The sequence below is a fragment of the Solanum verrucosum genome, unplaced genomic scaffold (assembly GCF_900185275.1).
Source record: "Solanum verrucosum unplaced genomic scaffold, falcon-dt-bn FXZP01000108.1, whole genome shotgun sequence".
NCBI classification, from domain to species: domain Eukaryota; kingdom Viridiplantae; phylum Streptophyta; class Magnoliopsida; order Solanales; family Solanaceae; genus Solanum; species Solanum verrucosum.
The window spans coordinates 2,013,099-2,035,306 of NW_026020274.1; the positions used below are offsets into that span (position 1 = coordinate 2,013,099).

Genomic DNA, 22,208 nt, shown 5'->3' on the forward strand with positions numbered 1-22,208 from the left:
CAGCAACCCCACAATGAAAAACCAAATCTTGATTTAAAGCTAAAACTTTCCAAACTACACCACAAGCAATGTGAAAAGCTAATCTACCCTCTGCAACAACCAATTACTAGAAAAAAAGAAACACAACCAAACAGTCAACGGCACGCATTGTTTAAAATCAGCACAAAGTTCAAAAAGAGTAGTAATGATAACAACATCTACAGGAAACTGACACAATACACACCCTAATTCTATTTATTATCAATAGAGAACACTACAAACAACAAATAAGTTAAGAAGTTGAAACCCCACAAAACAGAAGATACCAAAAAGGCTTAATTCTTTTGGCGATTCAATAATTAATGAAACTGAATACTCAACTACCAAGAAAGCAACTTTACTTCTTTCGTCTTATATATTGAAAAGAGTCTTTCCAAGTTTGAGCTTATTATCATCAATTATTGGTTTTTTTGGAAGCTAAAAAAAAACAAAGATGGTGTGTGGTTGTTGATAAAAAGAAGCTTCACTCCTTTGTTGGGTTCATTAAGAATGTTCATCACACAAACTATTCTTGAAAAAAGTCCTAATTTTTCTCTTCTTTACTGTTCAATCCAAGACTTAAAAAGGATGTATTCTTTGCAAAATATTTCTTACAAAATACTTTCTCCGTTTCATATTAACTGGATTTTTTAGCATTCTTTCATTGTTCAAAATTATAGAATTGTTTATAGTTAGAAGATGGATGTTTCAAAAAATTTCATATCTATCCTATGCAAAAATGAAATTAAACTTGCGACAATAATGAAAAATATGATTTAAATTATGTTTTTGAATTATTTTTTAAAAATAAGAGTGCATTGCCCACAAATTCAATTAATATGGAATAGAGGCAGTAAGTTACTTAAAAGTGAGGAAAGTATTGGTATCGAAGCAGAAAAATAAGTCATATAAATGACATTCTAAGTTTATTAGTATCTCGTTACTACTCACATGCAACTCAACCCACGAGCTTGAACTCCCACTCCTTCTCCCTCTTTCCAATTTAACAATTAATAGAAGTGTTTCTCTATTTAAACTCTTCTATTTTTCTTTCCACCACCCATGAGGGACAAATGTTTTTTTACTAAAGCATAAGAGGACTTTTCAAGCTCCCAACTTGACTTTTCAAGTTCATCTCTTTTCATCTTCCCTCTATTTCCCATTAACTCTTGCTATATACCCAACAATCCCCCACATGAATGGGGAATGGTTATAAGGAATGTACGGACGAGTGTGTACTTTACAAGAAAGGATCAATTGCATCTGGATAAGTAGGTTTTCCCTTGGACTTTCTGTAGTGTATATGTCGGATATACTCGGTCAATCGGTAGATGTGATATCTTTGAACCGTCGAGCTTTAGTGTATACCTAGACAACCATATGTCACACAATTACCCTTTACCGCTTATGGTTCTTACGGTTGTGTTCGTTTCAGCCATGAAAACCTCCTGGTTTCATGAATGTATAGAGAATAGGCTTTTGACATAAAATTCTCTTTGAAACAGCTTACACTTCACACTCACATATGTGATTTCTAACCGTGTCATCTCGTAGATACACTATTTGGTCAAATCTGCCAAACTTAGCAAATTATTAAAAACTTTAAGCTTTATTAACTCATTAACAAGCCTTAAAGTCTTAACCTTGTTCCTGAACATTGTCTTCATCATGAGAATGGATTGAATTTATTGGCAATGTCAAACTGTTAGTCACAACTTTGTTTTTCTCGTTGAATCTAGCTCTTGGGATCTCTAGTCTGCTAGATAGAGTTACCGTCATACTGACTTGTCCTAAGCCGTAAACTCACTCCCTTAGATGGTCTTTCAACTGTCTTTCTCACTAGGCCTTTCGTTAGTGGATCCGACACATTATCGCTTGACTTCACATAGTCAATTGTGATAATTCCACTAGAGAGCAATTGTCTTACGGTGTTATGTCTCCGTCGTATATGACGAGACTTTCCGTTGTACATGACGCTCTCTGCCCTACCTATTGTTGTTTGACTATCACAATGTATGCAAATAGGTCCCATAGGTTTGGGCCAAAATGGAATATCCTCTAAGAAATCTCGGAGCCATTGAGCTTCTTCACCAGCATTATCTAAAGTAATAAATTCAGATTCCATTGTGGAGCGAGCGATACATGTCTGTTTGGACGATATCCAAGAGATTGCTCCTCCACCAAGTGAAAACACATAACCACTTGTGGATTTTACTTCATTTAACCCGGTGATCCAATTTGCATCACTATATCCTTCAATCATAGCAGGATATTTATTATAATGCAAATCATAGTGTTGTGTATGTTTCAGATACCCCAACACACGTTTCATTGCCATCCAGTGAGTTTGATTCGGATTACTAGTGAACCGACTCAGTTTGATAATAGCACATGTTATATCTGGTCGCGTACAATTCATAATATACATCAAACTTCCCAATACTCTGGCATATTCCAATTGAGAGTCACTTTCACCTACATTGTTTTGAAATGTAAAGCTTAAATCACTTGGAGTTTTGACAACATTGAAATTCAAGTACTTGAACTTATCCAATATTTTTTCAATATAATGAGATTGATATAATGCTAGTCCCTGAGGAGTTTTGAGAATCCTGATCCCTAAGATCAAATCAGCAACTCATAAGTCCTTCATATTGAACTTGTTGGACAGCATGCGTTTAGTAGCATTTACATCGTCAATATCTTTACTCATTATTAACATGTCATCAACAAATAGACAAACAATTCCATGATTCAGAACGTTTTTAATGTAAACACACTTATCACATTCGTTAATCTTGAATCCATTTGCCAACATTATTTGGTCAAATTTAACATGTCATTATTTGGGTGCTTGCTTGAGCCCATAAAGCGACTTCACAAGTCTGCACATTTTTTCTTCCTTACCAGGAACCACAAACCCTTTAGGCTGTTCCATGTAAATTTCTTCCTCCAACTCTCTATTTAAGAAGGCTGTCTTTACATCCATTTGGTGGATTTTAAGATCATGCACTGCCGCTAGTGCTATTAACATCCTAATTGATGTTATCCTTGTTACTGGAGAGTATGTATCAAAGTAGTCCAGGCCTTCCTTTTGTCTGTATCCTTTGACTACAAGTCTAGCCTTATATTTGTCAATAGTCTCATCGGCTTTCATTTTCCTTTTAAAGATTCACTTTGATCCTAAAGGTTTATTTCCTGTAGGAAGATCAGTCAATTCCCAAGTATTATTACTTAATATTGATTCGATCTCACTATTGACTGTTTCTTTCCAATAGATTGACTCAGATGAAGACATAACTGCTTTAAATGTTGGAGGCTCATTTTCAAGCAAGAATGCCACAAAATCTAGTCCGAAAGAAGTGGATTTCCGTTGGCGATTACTACGCCTAGGATCCTCATTAGGTAATGTATTTTCCGTTGACTCTTCCCGTGGTCGTTTAGGTCTTTCACTTGTTGACTCACATTCAGTTTTATACGGATAAATGTGTTCAAAGAACTCAGCGTTATCTAAATCAATTATCGTATTCACATGAATTTCAGGATTATCAGATTTGTGAACCAAAAATCGACATGTCTTACTGTTCACAACATATCCAATAAATACACAGACCATTGTTTTGGGCCCAATTTTCACCCTCTTGGGTAAATGAACCTCTACCTTAGCTAGATACCCCCACACTTTAAAATATTTCAAGTTGCATTTCCTTCCTTTCAATAACTCATATGGAATTGATTGCGTTTTGCTACGGGGTACCCTATTGAGTATCTTATTAGCCATAAAGATGGCTTCCCCCCAAAGGTTTCGCGGTGAACCAAAGCTGATTATCAAGGCATTCATCATTTGCTTTAATGTTCTGTTTTTCCGTTCCGCCAAACCATTTGACTGTGGTGTATAAGGTGAAGTAGTTTGATGAATCATACCATATTCCAAACATATCTCTACAAAAAGAGATTCGTACTCTCCACCCCATATCACTCTGAATCATTTTTAGCTTTAGATTCAATTGATTCCCTACTTCATTTTTGTATTGCTTAAATGCATCAATTGCTTCATCCTTACTGTTAAGTAAATATACATAACAAAATCGAGTGCAATCGTCAATAAAAGTTATAAAATACTTTTTTCCACCACGAGATAGTGTCGACTTCATATAGCATATATCTGTGTGAATTAAGTCTAAAGGCTTTGAATTTATTTCAACTGACTTATAAGGATGTTTAACAAACTTACTTTCCACACAAATTTCGCATTTCGATTTATCGCATTTGAAATCAGGCAATACTTCTAAAGTAACCAATTTTCGCAAGGCTTTGTAATTTACATGTCCCAAACGGGAATGTCATAAATCATTTGACTCCAATAAGTAAATAGAAGCAGAATTCTTATTAATATTGTCAACAACCATTACATTCAGTTTGAAGAGGCCCTCAATGAGGTAGTCTTTTCCTAAGAACATCTCATTCTTACTTATTACAGTTTTATCACTAACTAGGACACATTTAAACCCGTTCTTAACGAGCAATGCAGCAGAAACTAAATTATTTCTAATAGTAGGAACATGAAGAACGTTGTTCAAGGTCAACACCTTGTCGGATGTCATTTTCAACATTACTTTCCTAGTTCCTGCAATCCTCGTTGTTGCTATGTTCCCCATGAACAAATCTTCCTCGAACTCAGTAGGAGTGTACATTGCAAAGGCTTTTTTCGCAGAGCAAATATGTCGAGTGGCACCTGAGTCGAGAAACCACTTTTTGGGATTTCCAACTAAGTTGCACTATGAGATCATTGCACAGAGGTCATCTGCATCTTCCATCTCTTCCACGATGTTTGCTTGACTTTTGCATTTGTCTTTGTCTTTGTCTTTTCTTAGAGCACGACAGTCAGAAGACTTGTGACTAGCCTTACCACAGTTGTAACAGTTTCCCTTGAATTTCTTCTTGGCCTGTTCTGACTTCTGTCCGTTGGACTTCTTTCTCTTCTTGCCTTTGGCAGGAGCTTATTCAACAATATTAACTCCAATTATTGTCGAACTCTTACGAGCCTTCTTTTCAGCGGTCTTGTTATCTTCCTCAATCTTGAGCCGAATCACAAGATCTTCAAGCTTCATTTCCTTACGTTTGTGCTTTAGATAATTCTTGAAATCGTTCCATGAAGAAGGCAACTTCTTGATCATTGCAGCCACTTAAAAAGCTTCATTTACTACCATATCCTCAACAATCAGATCATGGAAAATAAGTTGAAGTTCCTGCACTTATGATCCAACAGTTTTACTATCTGACATTTTATAGTCTAAAAACTTTGCGACCAAAAACTTTTTCAAGCATGAATCTTCTGTCTTATATTTCTTTTCAAGTTCATTCCACAATTCTTTTGAAGTTGTCATTGCACTATAGACATTGTATAAGTCATCCTCTAAAGCACTCAGAATATAGCCCTTACATAGGAAGTCTGTCTGTGTCCATGCTTCAATAATCATGAACCTTTCTATGTCTGACATATCAGCAGCAGACACTGGAGTTTCTTCATTGGTAAATTTCTGCAGACCAACAGTGGTAAGCCAGAAAAATAACTGTTGCTGCCATCATTTGAAATTCGCGCCAGAGAATTTTCTCGGTTTCTCTGCTGGTGGTACAGCAGTTCGGGTTGGTGCAGCAACAACCACTGTAACATTATTGTTTTCCATTTCTGATAAACAAAAATCGATACAGACTTAGTAAGCAATAACTTTAAATTGCAAACAGAATAGGAGTATAAAACCACAAAGATTTTTGTCTCCAACAGAAACACATATTAACAAATAAAATAATCTCCTTAAGATTGTTAGCAATCTGTGTTTAAAACAGAATTACTATGCTAATAAACTTTGTAGAAACACGAAGTAACCAAAGTTTTAATGAACCAGTAAGAACAGAAGAAAAAATAATAATTAAGAACAACTAAAATATGTAAAACATACCAGAATCTGGAAATAGACAGAACAGAAAAGATCAAGCCCACTGAATGCACATTGTCCCCTTAAGAAAATTATTCCCCTCTAGTATCCGAGGTTTGATTTGGAATATGTCCTCCCATGATAGAATGATCTCAATCACCAGTGTATTAATACCCAAAACTCTGGTGTCAGCGAACCACTCAACAGCAGTAAAGTACACGAAGAAACTTTATGCAGAAGAAGAAGAAGAAATCAGAAAAATTTGTAAGGAAAAAGTCTGAAGAATCAGTGGTATTTATAGCCAAAAGGAACTGATTCTGAAAGGTTGCAACCTTTCAGAATCCACACTACCATTAATGAAAGTTTGCAACCTTTCAAACGGTCATGGTTGTTCCTGAAAGTTGCAACCTTTCATAACAGTCATCTCCAACGGAGGAAAATTAAATAAAATGGGAAAGTTTAAATAAAATGGGTCGTGCGCGGATCTGAGTCGGGCCGGAAAATTAACTAATTTATTGAAACGTTTTGGCCATTTAATTTAATTAAATAATTAAAACAAACTTTGTCCAAAAAAATAATCTCTCAATCATTTTCCAAAGCCAAAGCCAAAGTCGAGCGAGCGAGCGACGAAGACGGCGCGAGAGGGGTCCCTCTTTCCAACCCTTTTAACAATTAATAGAAGTGTTTCTTTATTTAGGGTGTGTTTGGTATGAAGGAAAATGTTTTCCAATTTTCTCATGTTTGGTTGGGTTAAATGTTTTGGAAAATGTTTTCCAGATCAACTCATTTTCTTCAAATTTAAGGAAAATGACTTCTCTTCAAAACTCAAGGAAAACATTTTCCAAAACTCTCTTCCAACTTCCAATTAAAAAAAAATTATTGTAAAAATCAATTTATTTGGTCCCTACCCTCAAACCAGCCCCCCAACCACCCCCCCCCCCCAAAAAAAAAAAAAAATTAAAGTTCATTTTTAGATTCAATATTTTTACCCCACCCTCACCCCAACCCCCACCCCCTACCACCACCCCTCAAAAAAATATAAAAAGTTGTTTTTAAAAGATATTTCTAATTTCAATTTTTTATTTTTTTACACCCCCCCCCACCTCCTACCCTCGCCCCCCATCCCCCTATCAGCCCCCCACCCCCTTCAAAAAGAAAAAAATTTAAGTTTGTTTTTAAAAAATATTATTTCATTTTTTCACCCTTACCCTGGACCTCCCTATCCAGCCCCCACCCACCCCCTACTAGCCTCCCCTCCCCAAAAAAAAAATTCAAGTTTGATTTTAAAAAATATTTTCGACTTCAAAATTTCATTTTTTCACCCCTACCCTCGACCCCCCCCCACCCTACCAGCCCCCCACCCCCCAAAAAAAATTTAAGTTTGTTTTTAAAAATATTTTCGACTTCACAATTTAATTTTTTCACTCCTACCCTTGACCCCCATCCACCCAACCCCTATCAGCCCCCCCCCCACCCAGCCCCCCCCCCCCACCCCCCAAAAAGAATTTTAAGTTTGTTTTTAAAAAATATTTTTAACTTCAAAATTTCAATTTTTCATCCCCTACCCTCGACCCCCCCACCCCCCACTCCCCACCCCCAAAAAAAATTAAGTTTATTTTTAAAAAATATTTTCAATTTCAACAATTATTTTCTACTCTAGTAAAAATAAAAGAAATTTTTCAAAAACATTTTTCATTCATAAATCAAACACTTAAAATCTTTTTCGAAAAATATTTTCTACTCACCAACCAAACATGAGAAAATAAGTCAAAAATCAACTTGTTTTCCAAGAAAACATTTTCTAGGAAAACATTTTCCTTCATACCAAACACACCCTTAAACTCTTCTATTTTTCTTTCCGGCACCGATAAGGGACAAATGCCTTTTTACTAAAGCATAAGAGGACTTTTTAAGTTCCTAACTTGACTTTTCAAGTTTCCAACTTTTCAAGTTCCTCTCTTTTCATCTTCCCTCAATTTCCCATTAACTCTTGCTAAATACCCAACAATTGTTAGACGTGTGATTTACTCCTAGATTAGTGCATTCCACTTACATTCTAATTTTAAATATGATACATAATTGGTTAGATTAGTGTGTTTCAGTTACATTCCAATTTTAAATAGATGTATTTGCTTGATACATGCATCTTTATGCGCCAAATACATGTATATAATGACCAAAATATGGTACAAAATGCAGTGGCGGAGCCACATGTAGTTAAGGGGTGTCGACCGACACCGCTTCGTAGGAAAATTACATTGTGTAGCTAGAATAAAAATATTTTTTTTATGTCTATATATTACATAGTGACACTTATTGGCTTCTACACGATTTTATTTCTTTATATTTTGACACCCCTTTGACAAAATTCTAGCTCCGCCACTGACGAAATGTAATTTCAAAAATTTAAGAGAAGACATGTAATTAGACCCTAAACTAGTGTAATTTGTATTATTTGCTTCTTTCTCCTCTTTTTTTTTTCATTCAAGAAGCTATTTACATGAATAACTCATATTTACAAATTTAATCAAAGAATAATATCATCATCATATACAAGCCTTTTTTATTGGCTACTACCTTAACTTTTATCCCCACATGATTTTGCAATTTCCTTAATTACCAAAGCTCTTGCACGATTAATCGTTAAAAGACATAAATAAACATGTTCTTCAAGTTCCTCCACTTGTTTCTTGAATCCAATATTACTCTTCTTCAACTCCTTCAACACTTCCAATGAAACTCTATCTTCCCTTTTGTCCAAACACAATTGTATCATTTCCTTATTATGATCAATTTCATCATGGAGTCTATCCACAAGCCTAGAAATCATGTCAAAATCTCTATTCAAAATATAAGTACCTTTCGTTGCAACGTCAAGTTGATCTCCAACTTTTCTTAAAAATCCACATTTCAAGAATGGAAAACTCATAAATTTTTTCTTAAATGGCTTTAAAGGTAGGGTTAAAATCGCCGGTCCCATGACTATTGCTGCAAATGTATGTGCTGCTAGTACCAATGCTGCCACAACAACTAGTCCACAAGCCACTGTCACACATACCCCTGAAGTCTTGTTGACACATTTGATCAATTTGATTTTCCTAACCACCCTTTTTTTCTTAGACTTCAAACATTGTAACACTGATGAATATTCATCGTTAATTTGCGTAAAATCTTGTTTTTTGAATTCAGAAAAGGGGTTGTTATGAATAATAAAAGTTCGAAGCTCGAGTAGTACTAGATAACCAAATTGGTCAAAATTGGAACAATTATCGACCGAGTCAAGGACTTGTTCGATAAAACCATAGTGAGATTGAATTTGGCTTATGCTTTTAAGGATTTGACTGCAGAATTTTGATGCGTCCGCACTTATATTAAAGTAATTTGTAAGAAGGGATTTGAGATTGTATTTTTTGGCTTGAAAAATAGTTGTTTCAAGAATTGATGTAATTTTTTCTTGGCTTGGATCAAGGAGGATTTTTGAGAAAGTATTAATGTGACATAATTGAGAATTAGGAGATGATGGTTCATTTACAAGTAATTGAGCTTTTGTAATGAAATCATCATATGATTTTGTTCTTAATGCTCCAAGGTATTCCTCATTTACATTATTTAGGCTTCTTTGTGTGTCTCTTGTCATTTTCTTCTTATCTGGAAAATCAAATAAATTCACTTTATTCAAGATCAAGATATTTAAAAAAGAGAAGTACAAGTAATAAATAGAAAACAGTTTTAAATTTTTCACGTAGATGCATTTACACGTATTTGAATAACGTAATTTAATTTGTTATAACACGTTTGTTTTTTATATTTTTTTTAAATCTAACTAGTTCCACTTATTATACACAATAGCTATCGTTTAAATGACTTGATATTGTATTTTTTTTTTCTTTTAGCCTATATAGAAGTTAAACTTGATTTTTTTTGTAAAAATGAGGTAAGGAAGAGGAAATGGGGAGGGGATTACAAGGTGGAGAATTGAATGCTCACCAAGAAAATTCAGATAATCAACTAACTGAACTACTAAGAATCGTGCATCTTGTGCAAAATTAACTCATGAAATTCGTAATTAATTAATACGATGAGACATATAGAAGGAAATTTAGGAAATTATAGCTTTTAAAAGATTTAACTATAATAAAAGTCTAAAAATAATTCTTAACTTGTGATGTTAGAATGCATTTGTTTTGTGTACAACATATATGTTTTTAATGTGACATTTGATTAATTGTATCTTTTTGGAGTTCTATTAATACGATAGGGATCTTGCTAAAACCTTCATTACTTCAAAAGGTGAAAGTTGGATAAATGGATACTAAAATTTCCACATATACAACAACAAATTAAGTAAAACATTATTGATTCATCGATTCAATCATACTAAACCAAATTATCATAAATAATCGTCAACAAGAATTTAGTAAATTAATTACCTTTGGAAGCTTCACACGTTGCATCTCCTACCACCATCTTCAAAAATCCTCAAGCTGTCTATCAAGTTTCTTCAATACATGGAAATATATCAAAGAAATCGTGAGACCAACTCATCAAGTCATTTTCCTTTTCTAAAACCTTATATTATAAAATAAGAGAATTGATGGTACACAAAATTAGGCAAGTCCAAGGTTAATTGTCATGAGCAGTGCCCTTTTTAAAGCCCCACTTGCAAGAAAGACATACAGTTTTAATTTAATTAAGGATGATATCTTACGTTTGCTAGCTTTAAGGCTAATATGTGACACCTTTAATTTCTTCAGATGATGATATATGATATGATCATATCTGGTGGTTGTTATATGCCTTTTTTTGACTTTTTCCAAGGATTAATTACTTGAGTGGATCCCTTTTAAAAAATAATTATATATTTTAAATATACTCTTTAATTATTACCATTTATAGCAATATATAATAATACTATGTATTTTATTAAATTGTCTCTCTCGCTCTTTTTTTTCTCTCTTTCGCTCTTTTTTTTTCTCTCTCTGGCACACTCTTTCTTCCTTTCTTTCTCTCTACACACTTTTTATGAGCTCTTTTTCGATCTCTCAAAATAAAGAGAAGCAACTAAGTAAAATAAGTTGTGGTGAAACCGCCAGCATCTTTAGTTTGGTTTCTCTTTGACCTTAATGATTCAATATTACCAGATATTATGGAGTATGCAAAATGTGGCAAACGAAAGAGCATCTTATTATCCTTAAATGGAATAAAATTTGTATCAATAATGAATTAAACAAGTAATTTAATCGTAACAAATCAACCAACAAACAGTAAAATGAATTAAACTTGTATTAAAAGTGTATTACAAAAATATTAAAGTTGAATTGAAAGAGAGAATTAATCATGAATAAAAAAACGTAACCGATGAAAGACGTTGATCTATAGAGTGAATTAAACTTGTATCAATAATGAATTAAACAAGTAATTTCATAGTAACAAAATCAACCAATAAACTGCAAAATGAATTAAATTTGCATTAAAAGTGTATTACACATTATTAAAATTGAATTAGAAGAGAGAATTAAGAATGATTGAAAAGTGTAAGTAACGAAAGACAAGACAATGATCTATAGACTAAATTAAACTTGTATTATTCATGAATAAAACAAGTATTATATGTGTCTTATAAATTATTTTGGTTTGTATCACTAAGAACATGAGTGAGTGATGTTTGCAATATGTATTAAAAATGTAGTGTGCATGTATTATAAATGTATTATAAGTGTGTTACCTAAATCATTTGGTTGGTATCACTAAGAAGAGAGTGAAGTTTGCAAGATGTATTACTATATATAAATATATTGTTCATGAATAAAATTTATATTAAATGTGTCTTATAATTATTTTGATTTGTATCACTAAGAAAATGAGTGACGGTTGCAATATGTATTTAAAAATGTATTGTGCTTGTCTTATAAATGTATTATTAGTGTGTTACCTAAATTATTCTTGTTGGCATTTGTAAGAAAGGAGTGAAGCATGCAATATGTATTATAAATGTATTATTCAAGAATAAAACATCTATTATATGTGTCTTACAAATTATTTTTGGTTTGTATCACTAAGAACATGAGTGATGTTTGCAATATGTATTATTAATGATCCTTCAATATTTAATGTGGTACAAGAAATGATATGAATCAAAATAAACGTTAACGAATATGTAGCTCTTATAAAAAATTAGCCCCTAAAAGTTATTATGTATGTTGTTTTTAAAGATTGTACTAAATTGGAATGATGTCTGCAATATGTATTAAAAATGTATTATGCATGTATTATAAATTATAATTTGATTGGGATCACTAAAAAGAGAGTGAAGTCTGCAAAATGTATTATAAATATATTGTTAATGAATAAACATATATTATACATGTCTTATAAATTGATTTAAATCAGCATGACCAGATTAGTCATGTTTTTTTTCTACGCATCACCAATAAACTACAAAATGAATTAAACTTGAATTAAATTTGAATTAAAATTGAATTAGAAGAGAAATAAATATGAATGCAAAATGTAGCAACCAAAAGAGCAGTCAATGATTCGTAGACTGAATAAAATTTGTATCAATAATGAATTAGACAAGTAATTAATCGTAACAAATGAAGAAACATAATAAACTGCGAAATGAATTAAACTTGAATTAAAAATGTATTACACACATATTAAAGTTGAATTAGAAGCGAATTAAACATGAATGCAATGTAGCATACGAAAGAGCATTTTGTGATCTGTAAACTGAATAAAACTTGTATCAATAGTGAATTAAACAAGTAATTCAATCGTAACAAATTAACCAATAAACTGAAAAATGAATTAACTTGTATTACACAAATATTAAAGTTGAATTAGAAGAGAGAAGTAAAGCATGAATAAAAAATGTAACCGATGAAAGACCAGACAATGATCTTTAAAGTGAATTAAACTTATATCAATAATGAATTAAACAAGTAATCTAATAGTAACAAATAATAAACTACAAAATGATTTAAATTTGCATTAAAAGTGTATTACATAGTATTAAAGTTGAATTAGAAGAGAAAATTAAGAATAAATGAAAAACGTAACTAACGAAAGACAAGATAAACTGAATTAAGCTTGTATTATTTTTGAATAAAACATGTACTATATGTGTCTTATAAATTATTTTGATTTGTATCACTAAGAACACGAGTGATATTTGCAATATGTATTAAAAATGTAATGTGCATGTATTATAAATGTAGTATAAGTGTGTTACCAATTATAAACTTAACCAAACCCTCTCAAAATTGAGATATAAACTACAAACGTCATTTTCAATTATTTATAGTAACAACCTATCCAAACTAATCACAAATTCGTAAAATTCAAATAATGAATCTAAAATTTGAAGCTTTATAATGACTATCAATGGTGAACTCTTACCGCTGTAATTTTAGAGATTTGAATTTCTGCTTGAAAACATATTTCTATACAAATTTTTAGTTTTTCTGTTCCTCTTCTCGTCATGTTCTTGAGTAAAGATAGTAAAATATGAGCAAATATTAATTTGAGGATAGTTAATTAAATGAAAATTTTAAAGAAGAAGAAAAAGAACAAAAAGAAGAAGAAGAAAAATGACGGAGAAAGAGACAAAGAAGAAGAATAAAAAAAAGAAGAGGAGGAAGCGAAGAGAAAAACTATACAACATTTTCAATTCCAAAAAAATGTTATATTAAGTTAAAAAAGTTATATTGTCATAGATGGTAAATATTTTTTTAATATAGCATATTTATGTGATTTACCCTTTTTCCAATTTATTGCCATGATTTATTATGTAATAAAAGTATTACTTTCTCCGTCTTGACACAATTTTTTATATTTAGTAATAATTTAACTTTAAAATGCTCATTTATCCTTAATACGATAATTTATATATAGTCACTCAAACATCTATATATAACTTGTTTTAGATCACAAATTTCAAAAGTTTTTCTTACATTATTAAGTGTTATGTCAAGTCAAGTCAAATAACATTACATAAATTGAAACAGAGAACATTGTTAAAACTATCTATTATGTAGTTGATATATGCATAACAAAAATTTTGGAACCATTGTAAGTATACATACATACAATCATATATAGGTACATGTGTATAAAGGTTTGTTTATTGCGTCTTCCATTTCTCAGTACTTTATATTTCTCCTTTTTTATGTCTTGTCGATATTTATTTCCGGTGTCTGGTTGTGCAAAATCACTAAGTACATAAAATTCCCCCTAAATTTGACAAGGAAAATTACTTTAGCAATTTAACTTAACGAGCAATTATTTACCTCCTCCCCCCCCCCCCCCCTCCCCCGAGGCGGACCTATCTTATTAAGTGGGGGAACATGCGCACCCATTAACTTCGAAAAAATCCATGTGTATATATGTATATCTATCTTGAGAAACTGACAGAAACTAGGATATAATTAACTATCCACCCATTCAAACATATGAGGTGTTCTTGTGTTGTTGGGATAAGGTATGGGAACTACCTGTTAGACTAGGGTTTGAATCTAGCTAAAATGTTAATTCATTATGTTTATTTTAAGTTTTGCTTAGAGATCGTATTTGGTGCACCCGAAGTCTTCAAATCCTAGGTTCGCCTGTGCCCCTCCTTCCCTTAATCTCTTTTTAAGTTTTGTTGATCTGATGACACGATATATATAACTTTTTTTTTAAAAAAAGGTACTAGAAATGCATGGTTAATAGGCAAGTATGAATGAAGAAAGTTGCAAGCAAAGTAGGAGAAGGATGAAACATATGACATAATATTATGTTAGGGAAATTTAAGGAAATACTGTTATGGTTACGAAAACAGTTACGTTGCTTCAAGGATATTACTCCCCCAACGTAACTTTACATTCCATGCATCTGTCTACGTGTATATATATATATATATATATGTCTTGCTCTACGCAAAGAGTATATAATAATACACGTGGCTTCCTCATATAAAGACAGGTAGGATCTAAAAAAATACTACTAATTAAATAATTGTGGGAGTTGAGTGGAGGGTTCAATGTGGTTGTCATAGCTGATGAAGTTATTAGTGCTTATCGCAAAACAGATTCAAAATTTCAATTCTATAATTTTACGTGATTTTACTTATTTTTTTTATTATATATATGTTCAAGAGAAATCAAATCTTTATACAAGACCTATACAAAAGATATTGAATTTCCAAAACTCGTTCACCGCCCTAAATCCGCCCCTGGTTTATCAAAGTGTACATTTTTCACACGTCTTCTTTCTTTAATTAGGATTTATGCTTACATAATTCCACGTTTTTCCTACTTGGCATCCATGTCAGCGTCCTAATCCCCTCCCCTTTTTTCTTTAGATATAGCCAATAATCATTATGAATTAAAATAAATAGCCTTACACTTCATATATTACAATAAAAAATTATCTCTATGAGATGTTTATATAAAATTATATTAATTTATTATAGTTAAAGTAACAAATTAAGATGAGAATTTAATTTGTATGAATGATCTACGATTTAGTGATAACGGGATATGTAAAGATATGTAGCATAATTTTTTCCTTACAAAAATATCCTTTGGAATTGTTAGAAATTGAAACACAAACTAGAATTTTACAGGGAAAATTAAGCAAATACCTATAAAAGCAAAATAATTGCAAACATATACCCCTTTCCATTCATACCCTAAATAATTACACTATATACCCTCAACTAATTTCGCTTAACTGATATTAAATCAATACCATATATTGTATTGGGATCATTAAGGTTGATAAGTTCGCTTAATTGATACTAAATCAATATATATATACTTGTCATGACCCAGACCATCGTGATTGACACTCACACTAACCCTCCGGTGGGAGAACCATTTATGCTAATTAGCTAACCAACTAAATCAAAAATACTAAGGCATTTAAGTTACGGAAGCAAGTTAAATGCTAAGGAAAGAAATAGAGAGTTCCCATAAACTCCAAAACAATAGTCTAGCAACTAAACAAATGCGGAAGTAACACCTAGAACCTGAAAGTCAATGTACCAAAACTCTAACAAGATCCATAAATCTAAACAAGAAGGGTTACAACCCCAAACTAATGTACTAATAACTAACTAGAAAGTCTAAGTCCGAAAGGTGGACATAGACAGAAAGAGAACTTATGGCAGCCCGGAAGCACTGGCTCACCCTTGAATTCTAAGTGATCACTAATCTTCTAAGTGAGGTCTGTCAATAGCAGCCTGAAGATTCCCTGTACTCAACAAAGAAAGAGCAAGTGTAGTACACAACCACAGTGTACTGGTAGGATCACGCGGCTATCCCACTAAGTGCAACATAAATAAGTCAAAACAACAATACAATAACATGCATACACCGAACATATACAATATTATCATCATTTTACAAACAATGAACAATTTTACATTTACCAAGATATACAATTATGTCAAGTCATTGGTCCTCTCATGGAACTCAAACCCAAACTGTTAGCATACCGGAACGTGGTACCCGATCCAATGATTATGTCAGAACGTGGCAACCGATCCCATAATTATGTCGGATCGTGGCAACCGATCCAAGTTAGTGTGTCGAAACGCAACACCCGATCCATTCAACAAGCCACAATCACAATCACAAAGTACATTCTTATAATCATACAATCAAGTCATGATTCATGGCATTCATCATTCATATATCCTCATTTACAATTAATTAATGTGATCAATAATGCAACATTCGCATACAAACATGTATCATAGTGAATCAAGAATAAACATACATCACATAATCATAGAATCACAACCATCACCTACCTTGAAACAAGCTTAGCTTGAAACCCTAAGAAACTTGATCCTTCCCTTTAATTTCCGGATTCGTTCCGCTTGTTCTTGGTCTACAAACAATCAATATAATACAAGAATCAATAAATAATCACTAATTACTCAGATTACTAACAATTATAACAACCCTAGATCATACTCATGATCCCAAGTATCCAAGTTAGGACTTTTTCCACCATAGATAATAGATCAAAACCCTCCCCCATCGAGATTTACCCATTAGATTACATTCTACGTACGGATCAAAAAATGGATTCGGGGAGTTAAAACCTTACTTTTAACCTCAAGAATGGTGAAAAACTGTCAAGAATCGCCTGGGGTACGTTCCTTAGCTCTAAAAACTGAAAAGTGCAGAATAAAGACGTCTTGGGGTTTATTTACGACTTTAAGTCGCGTCTGGTTCGTCACAACGGCCCTCACCCCGCTACAACGGCTCCGCCAAAGCGACCAAAACCACTGCCAAAGCGGCTTGCACGAAACAGTGAGCTATTTTAATAATTCCAAGACTCCCATTTTACAACACACCTTTAACCAACGACGCTAAAAAAATATCGTTCACGTTAAGATCGATTCCGGGAGTTCTACTCACCCGAATTCAATTCTGTAAAGTCGTACGGATTCCTTAACGACTTATCTAACTACTCATGTAATCAAAATCATAAATAAGTCACCCGATTGTTACCACATTTCCCTACACCTTAATGACTCTGATTTCGTCCAAATTTGGACTAGGTTGGAAAAACTCAAGATACTACGAAAAAGTTTTTGGCCCAAAATTTTTCCCCGTTGAATTTTCTATAACGACAAAACCTGGTCGTTACAATACTCCTATAGTATCATTGACTAATGAGTAATTTCTAAACAAAATACCTTAATGATACCACAACAACAATATACATATACTCTTATAGTATCATTGACTAATGAGTAATGAGTAATGAGTAATTTCTAAACAAGAAACTTTAATGATACCAATACAATATATATACTGATTTTGTATCAGTTAAGCAAAATTATCAGCCTTAGTGATACCAATACAATATATGATATTGATTTAGTATCAATTAAGCGAAAATTATCAGCCTTAAAGAATAGGTGTATGGGAAGTAAAATTCTTTTTAAAGAATGTGTATTTCTTAAATTACTTTGTATTGAAATATAAACATGTAATTATTTTAAGTTTTATGATTATTTATGTAATTTTTCCAATTTTTTTACATATAAGAAAAACGTTAATTGACAAATGACAACTAGAGAAAAATCTGAAGTAGCAAGGTAAAGAAAAAAGGGTCAAATTAATAATTAATATTTTCTAATTATTGAAGATTTTTGTTGGGTTTTTGTTCTCCATCGACACTACAGTTCAAAAGTGAGTGAAAAGCTAAAAGGGCCGCATTATAACTTACAAAAATTTTACTAGTTTATGAGCTAATTATTTAGATATATTCTAATTTATAATATTATGAATCTTATCAGATTCTGCATCCATATACATGTATCTCAGGATATATAAATCAAAATTAGATGTAAGTTGTTCTAGATACATTGTATCTAAGTAGATTCACATGTATGTGGAATAGATAGACAAATCTCGCTTGCCTTCCTCTCATCTCATTCGCCGCTCTTGTCTATCTAGTGTTTAGATACATGTGAATCACACCAAATACATACAAATACATATATCTAGTGTGTATCTAGTATGATTCACATGTATCTACCAAACTGGGATACGTAACTATCTTCCTCCCCATCTCGCTCACTTCCCTCTCAATCTCACTCGCATCTCTCCCTATTTTAGTGTATTTAGTAGCAAAAAGACGTGTATGTAGACATATATTTCTCAATATATGGTAGAAAACTCTTAATTAATGATAAGATACATAATAATTTAAAAGTATACGAAGAATTTAATATATATGATATGAATATACATCTAATAAGGTAATTTTCCCATTAAATATTACCTTTTTAAAAGAAAATGTAAATTGCATATGTTTGAAACCACACGTAAATTAAATATCATATATTGTAAGTTGTAATTATCTTTACATTGAAAGGAAAAAAGACAAAAAGATCGTTTGATTTGAAAGAGTGAAATGGGACAATCATATATTTTGAAACGAAATGCGTATGTTTTATATTAGAGCAACTTTCACATATAGCAAACAAAAAAATCATATTTGTATGTTATAGCAAAGTTTGCATAATTGCGCTCCATAGCAAACATATATATGTATAATTCGCTATACATATACAATTGAAAGCTATGTCTATTTCGCTATACATATATACAAAAAAGAAGCAATTGTATAATTCGTTGGCTCCTCTTCAGATTTGTATAATTTTGTTGGCAGGCCATTTGTATAAATTGTTGTTAGCCTCTCGTTTGTATAAATTGTTGACAAAAATATTTGTATATCAAAAATCGCTCTCTTTCGCTTTATACAAACATAAATTATACATTATACAAACATAAATTATACATTATATTTGTATAATCTGTGTTTGTATAAAACGAGAAAGAGAGAAAGGCAAAAGAGAATTAATTGGACAGGGGAATATTTTTATTGTATGATTATAAGTGTATAAGACGAATATATATGTATTTGCATGTGTATATACAATTTTCTCAGGCTTTATACAAACAGAAACACAATTTATACATTTCTGTTGGATAAAGCGAGAGAGGCGAGCGACAGAGAGAGCGAGCGAGAGAGGAGAGTGGCAAGCGAGAGTTTGAGGGAGAGAGGCGACTGGCAAACAATTTGCTATAGGGCACAATTAAATCAAAGTGTGGTTATACCATTTAATTTGAATTAATATTTTGCCATTATGTACAATTTTCCCTTTATATTATATGTTTCTCCCTTTAAAATTATGTGCAATCATCTTTTAAGACTTAAATATATAGATATTTTTTATAGAGGAACTTTCGCATATAGTCACTCAAAAATAGCCTAATTATGCTTCATAGCTATAGTTTGTTAATTACGATTCGTAGCTACATGTTATAGGGAACAGAGTGGCGAGCGAGATTGGGAAAGGGAGGAGAGAGGCGAGAGAGAGAGGGATGAGAGTGGGAGAGAGGTGAATTGTATATGTATATCGGTTAGATAATTGTATATTATACATATATATTTGTATAATCTGGTGAGTGAGATTGGGAGAGGGAGGAGAGAGGCGAGCGAGATTGGGAGAGGAGAGTGAGATTGGAAGAGGGAGGAGAGAAGCGGAGAGAGAGGGCAAAAATTTGTATAATTCGCAGGTACGTTTGTATAATTCGCGTGTTTTTGTATAATTGAGTAAATATAAAGTCTAGAATTATACAAATATGATAAAACTAAAAAAAAAATGAATTGATACAAACATAAACATATGAACTTTAAACAATTATACAAAATATATTATACAAATTACATTATATAAATTATATTATACAAAATCCAAAAACTATACGTTTATACAAACTTTAAAAAGTTATACACAAAAAGATTGAATATATATGATGACAAAACTGAAAACCAAAGGAAATCATCGTCATATACAAATACAAACCATCGTATACAAATACAAATCAAACGAAGAGTTGTTAGTTGCGAATTATACAAATGTGGTGAATCTTACAAATGTGGCTAATTATACAAATTCAAAGTCAACCCTCATAATTAATGGTTAATGTTAGTCGAGAGTGGTAATTATAGCAAACTATAGTTATGATCAGTAATTAAGTAGTATAAGTTTGCTTAACCGCGTAATTTTTCCTTTTTTATATTTTCAATGTCAAAAACAGAAAGGAGGCGAATCCATAAAAATGTACATACAATGGTAGAGAAAGGGTGAGGAAAAAAATACCTAAATACACAACTTATTTTATCATATTCTCTAAAAAAATTTACTATTTGAAAAAATTACAAAAATCCCTATTGTCTCCCTACTCTTGGATGCATCACTTTACGGCGATGTATCGGTCGGATACATCACTTTACACGATGTATCGAGATGTTGAGTGATTTATTCGAAATCGAGACGCAATGTATCGGGACGTTGATCAATGTATTCGAAACCGGAACGCGATATAACAAGAACGTTTTGAGATGTATCCGGATTCCACCAAATTTAAGGGATTTTTGTAATTTGATTAAGAATTGGAATATAAAGTAATTAATTTTTAACACTATGAAATTTGTGTAAAATTTCCGTTTAATGGACATAAAAATAAAGAATGGTCAAGGATAATTAATTTGATTTTTGCGGGTAATTATGTAAGTATCCCAATTTATATCCAAAAGTTGAGCTAATTTTCAGCCAAGATTGTGCCCAATTTTGGCTGAGACCATAAAATCACCAATTGACCCATTTCGATACCCAACAATCCAATCCAATCCAATTCTTCTCTTCGCATAAAAACTCCTTGTATCGAAGCCGAACTCTAAATTTATTTGATACCTAAACTCGCCACATAGTACCTTTTGAGGGCACATGAAAGGGCCCAATACATATTACCTAATTTTGAATTTTCTTAACGCGACTCATTTGACGATTCAATACATATTTTTTACATTTTCAGATTATGAACAATCATAACACCTCAACAAACTCATAGACTAATGTCTAAAAGGGAGATATCGATAGTAAATTGTACCCTTGTTGGGTGGATTTAAACTCGTAAGTTATTTAAAGGTTGGACTAACCATCCATGTGATCTTATTATAAAAGAGAAGAGTTATCACAGTAGACAAGTTGCTTCTCTAATTTTCGAAACTAAAAAGTTCATGGCAAGAAGACATTAGGAAATATTGCTGAAACAAATGAAATGTGATGATAAACTCGTATCGATAATTCATAAAAATAAAGTTATTGGTGCATTATAAAAACTAAAATTAGCAATGAACTTTGTCATTAATTCATTATTAAATTTCTTAACTAACATAAGTTTTCAATAATATATCATTAATCCATCTCTATATAAGATCAACAATGAATTTTTCGATTTAGCTACATAATTTGTCTGTAGTTTTTTTTTTTTAAAATAATAATAGTGTGTATATATATAAGTATAAATTGAAGTTATACAACATTTTATAAGTAACTTTTGATAAAAATGAGAGGTTTATAATCTTGAAAATAAAGCATATTGCATATTATAACAAATATTACCTGATATTTGTAGAGAATTACTTATTCTCATTGAATATTTACATCAAATTATGTTAAACTTATCATAATTAAGTGTTGGTGAAAATGCAAGTTAATCAACTATAGTTAAGTTTTTAAAAATTATATATAAAAAAAAATCATATCATGTATTTATTGATTTGATACATAATACAATAATTATTTATTATTTATAGTGTAGACCTCTTAGTATAGTAGAAACTAAGCAAAGAAAACATTGTAGTAGTGATTAATGACAAAACAAAAACATAGAA

The 22,208-nt window shown here is 31.8% G+C and overlaps 1 protein-coding gene across 1 annotated transcript; it reads right to left on the minus strand.

Moving 5' to 3' along the window:
• Positions 1-8,398: 8,398 nt before the first annotated feature.
• LOC125833965 (UPF0496 protein At1g20180-like) lies at positions 8,399-9,596 on the minus strand. Its single transcript, XM_049513138.1, has one exon. The coding sequence runs from the start codon at positions 9,589-9,591 to the stop codon at positions 8,533-8,535; it is 1,059 nt and encodes a 352-aa protein (XP_049369095.1). The 5' UTR covers positions 9,592-9,596; the 3' UTR covers positions 8,399-8,532.
• Between the last annotated feature and the right edge of the window lie 12,612 nt (positions 9,597-22,208).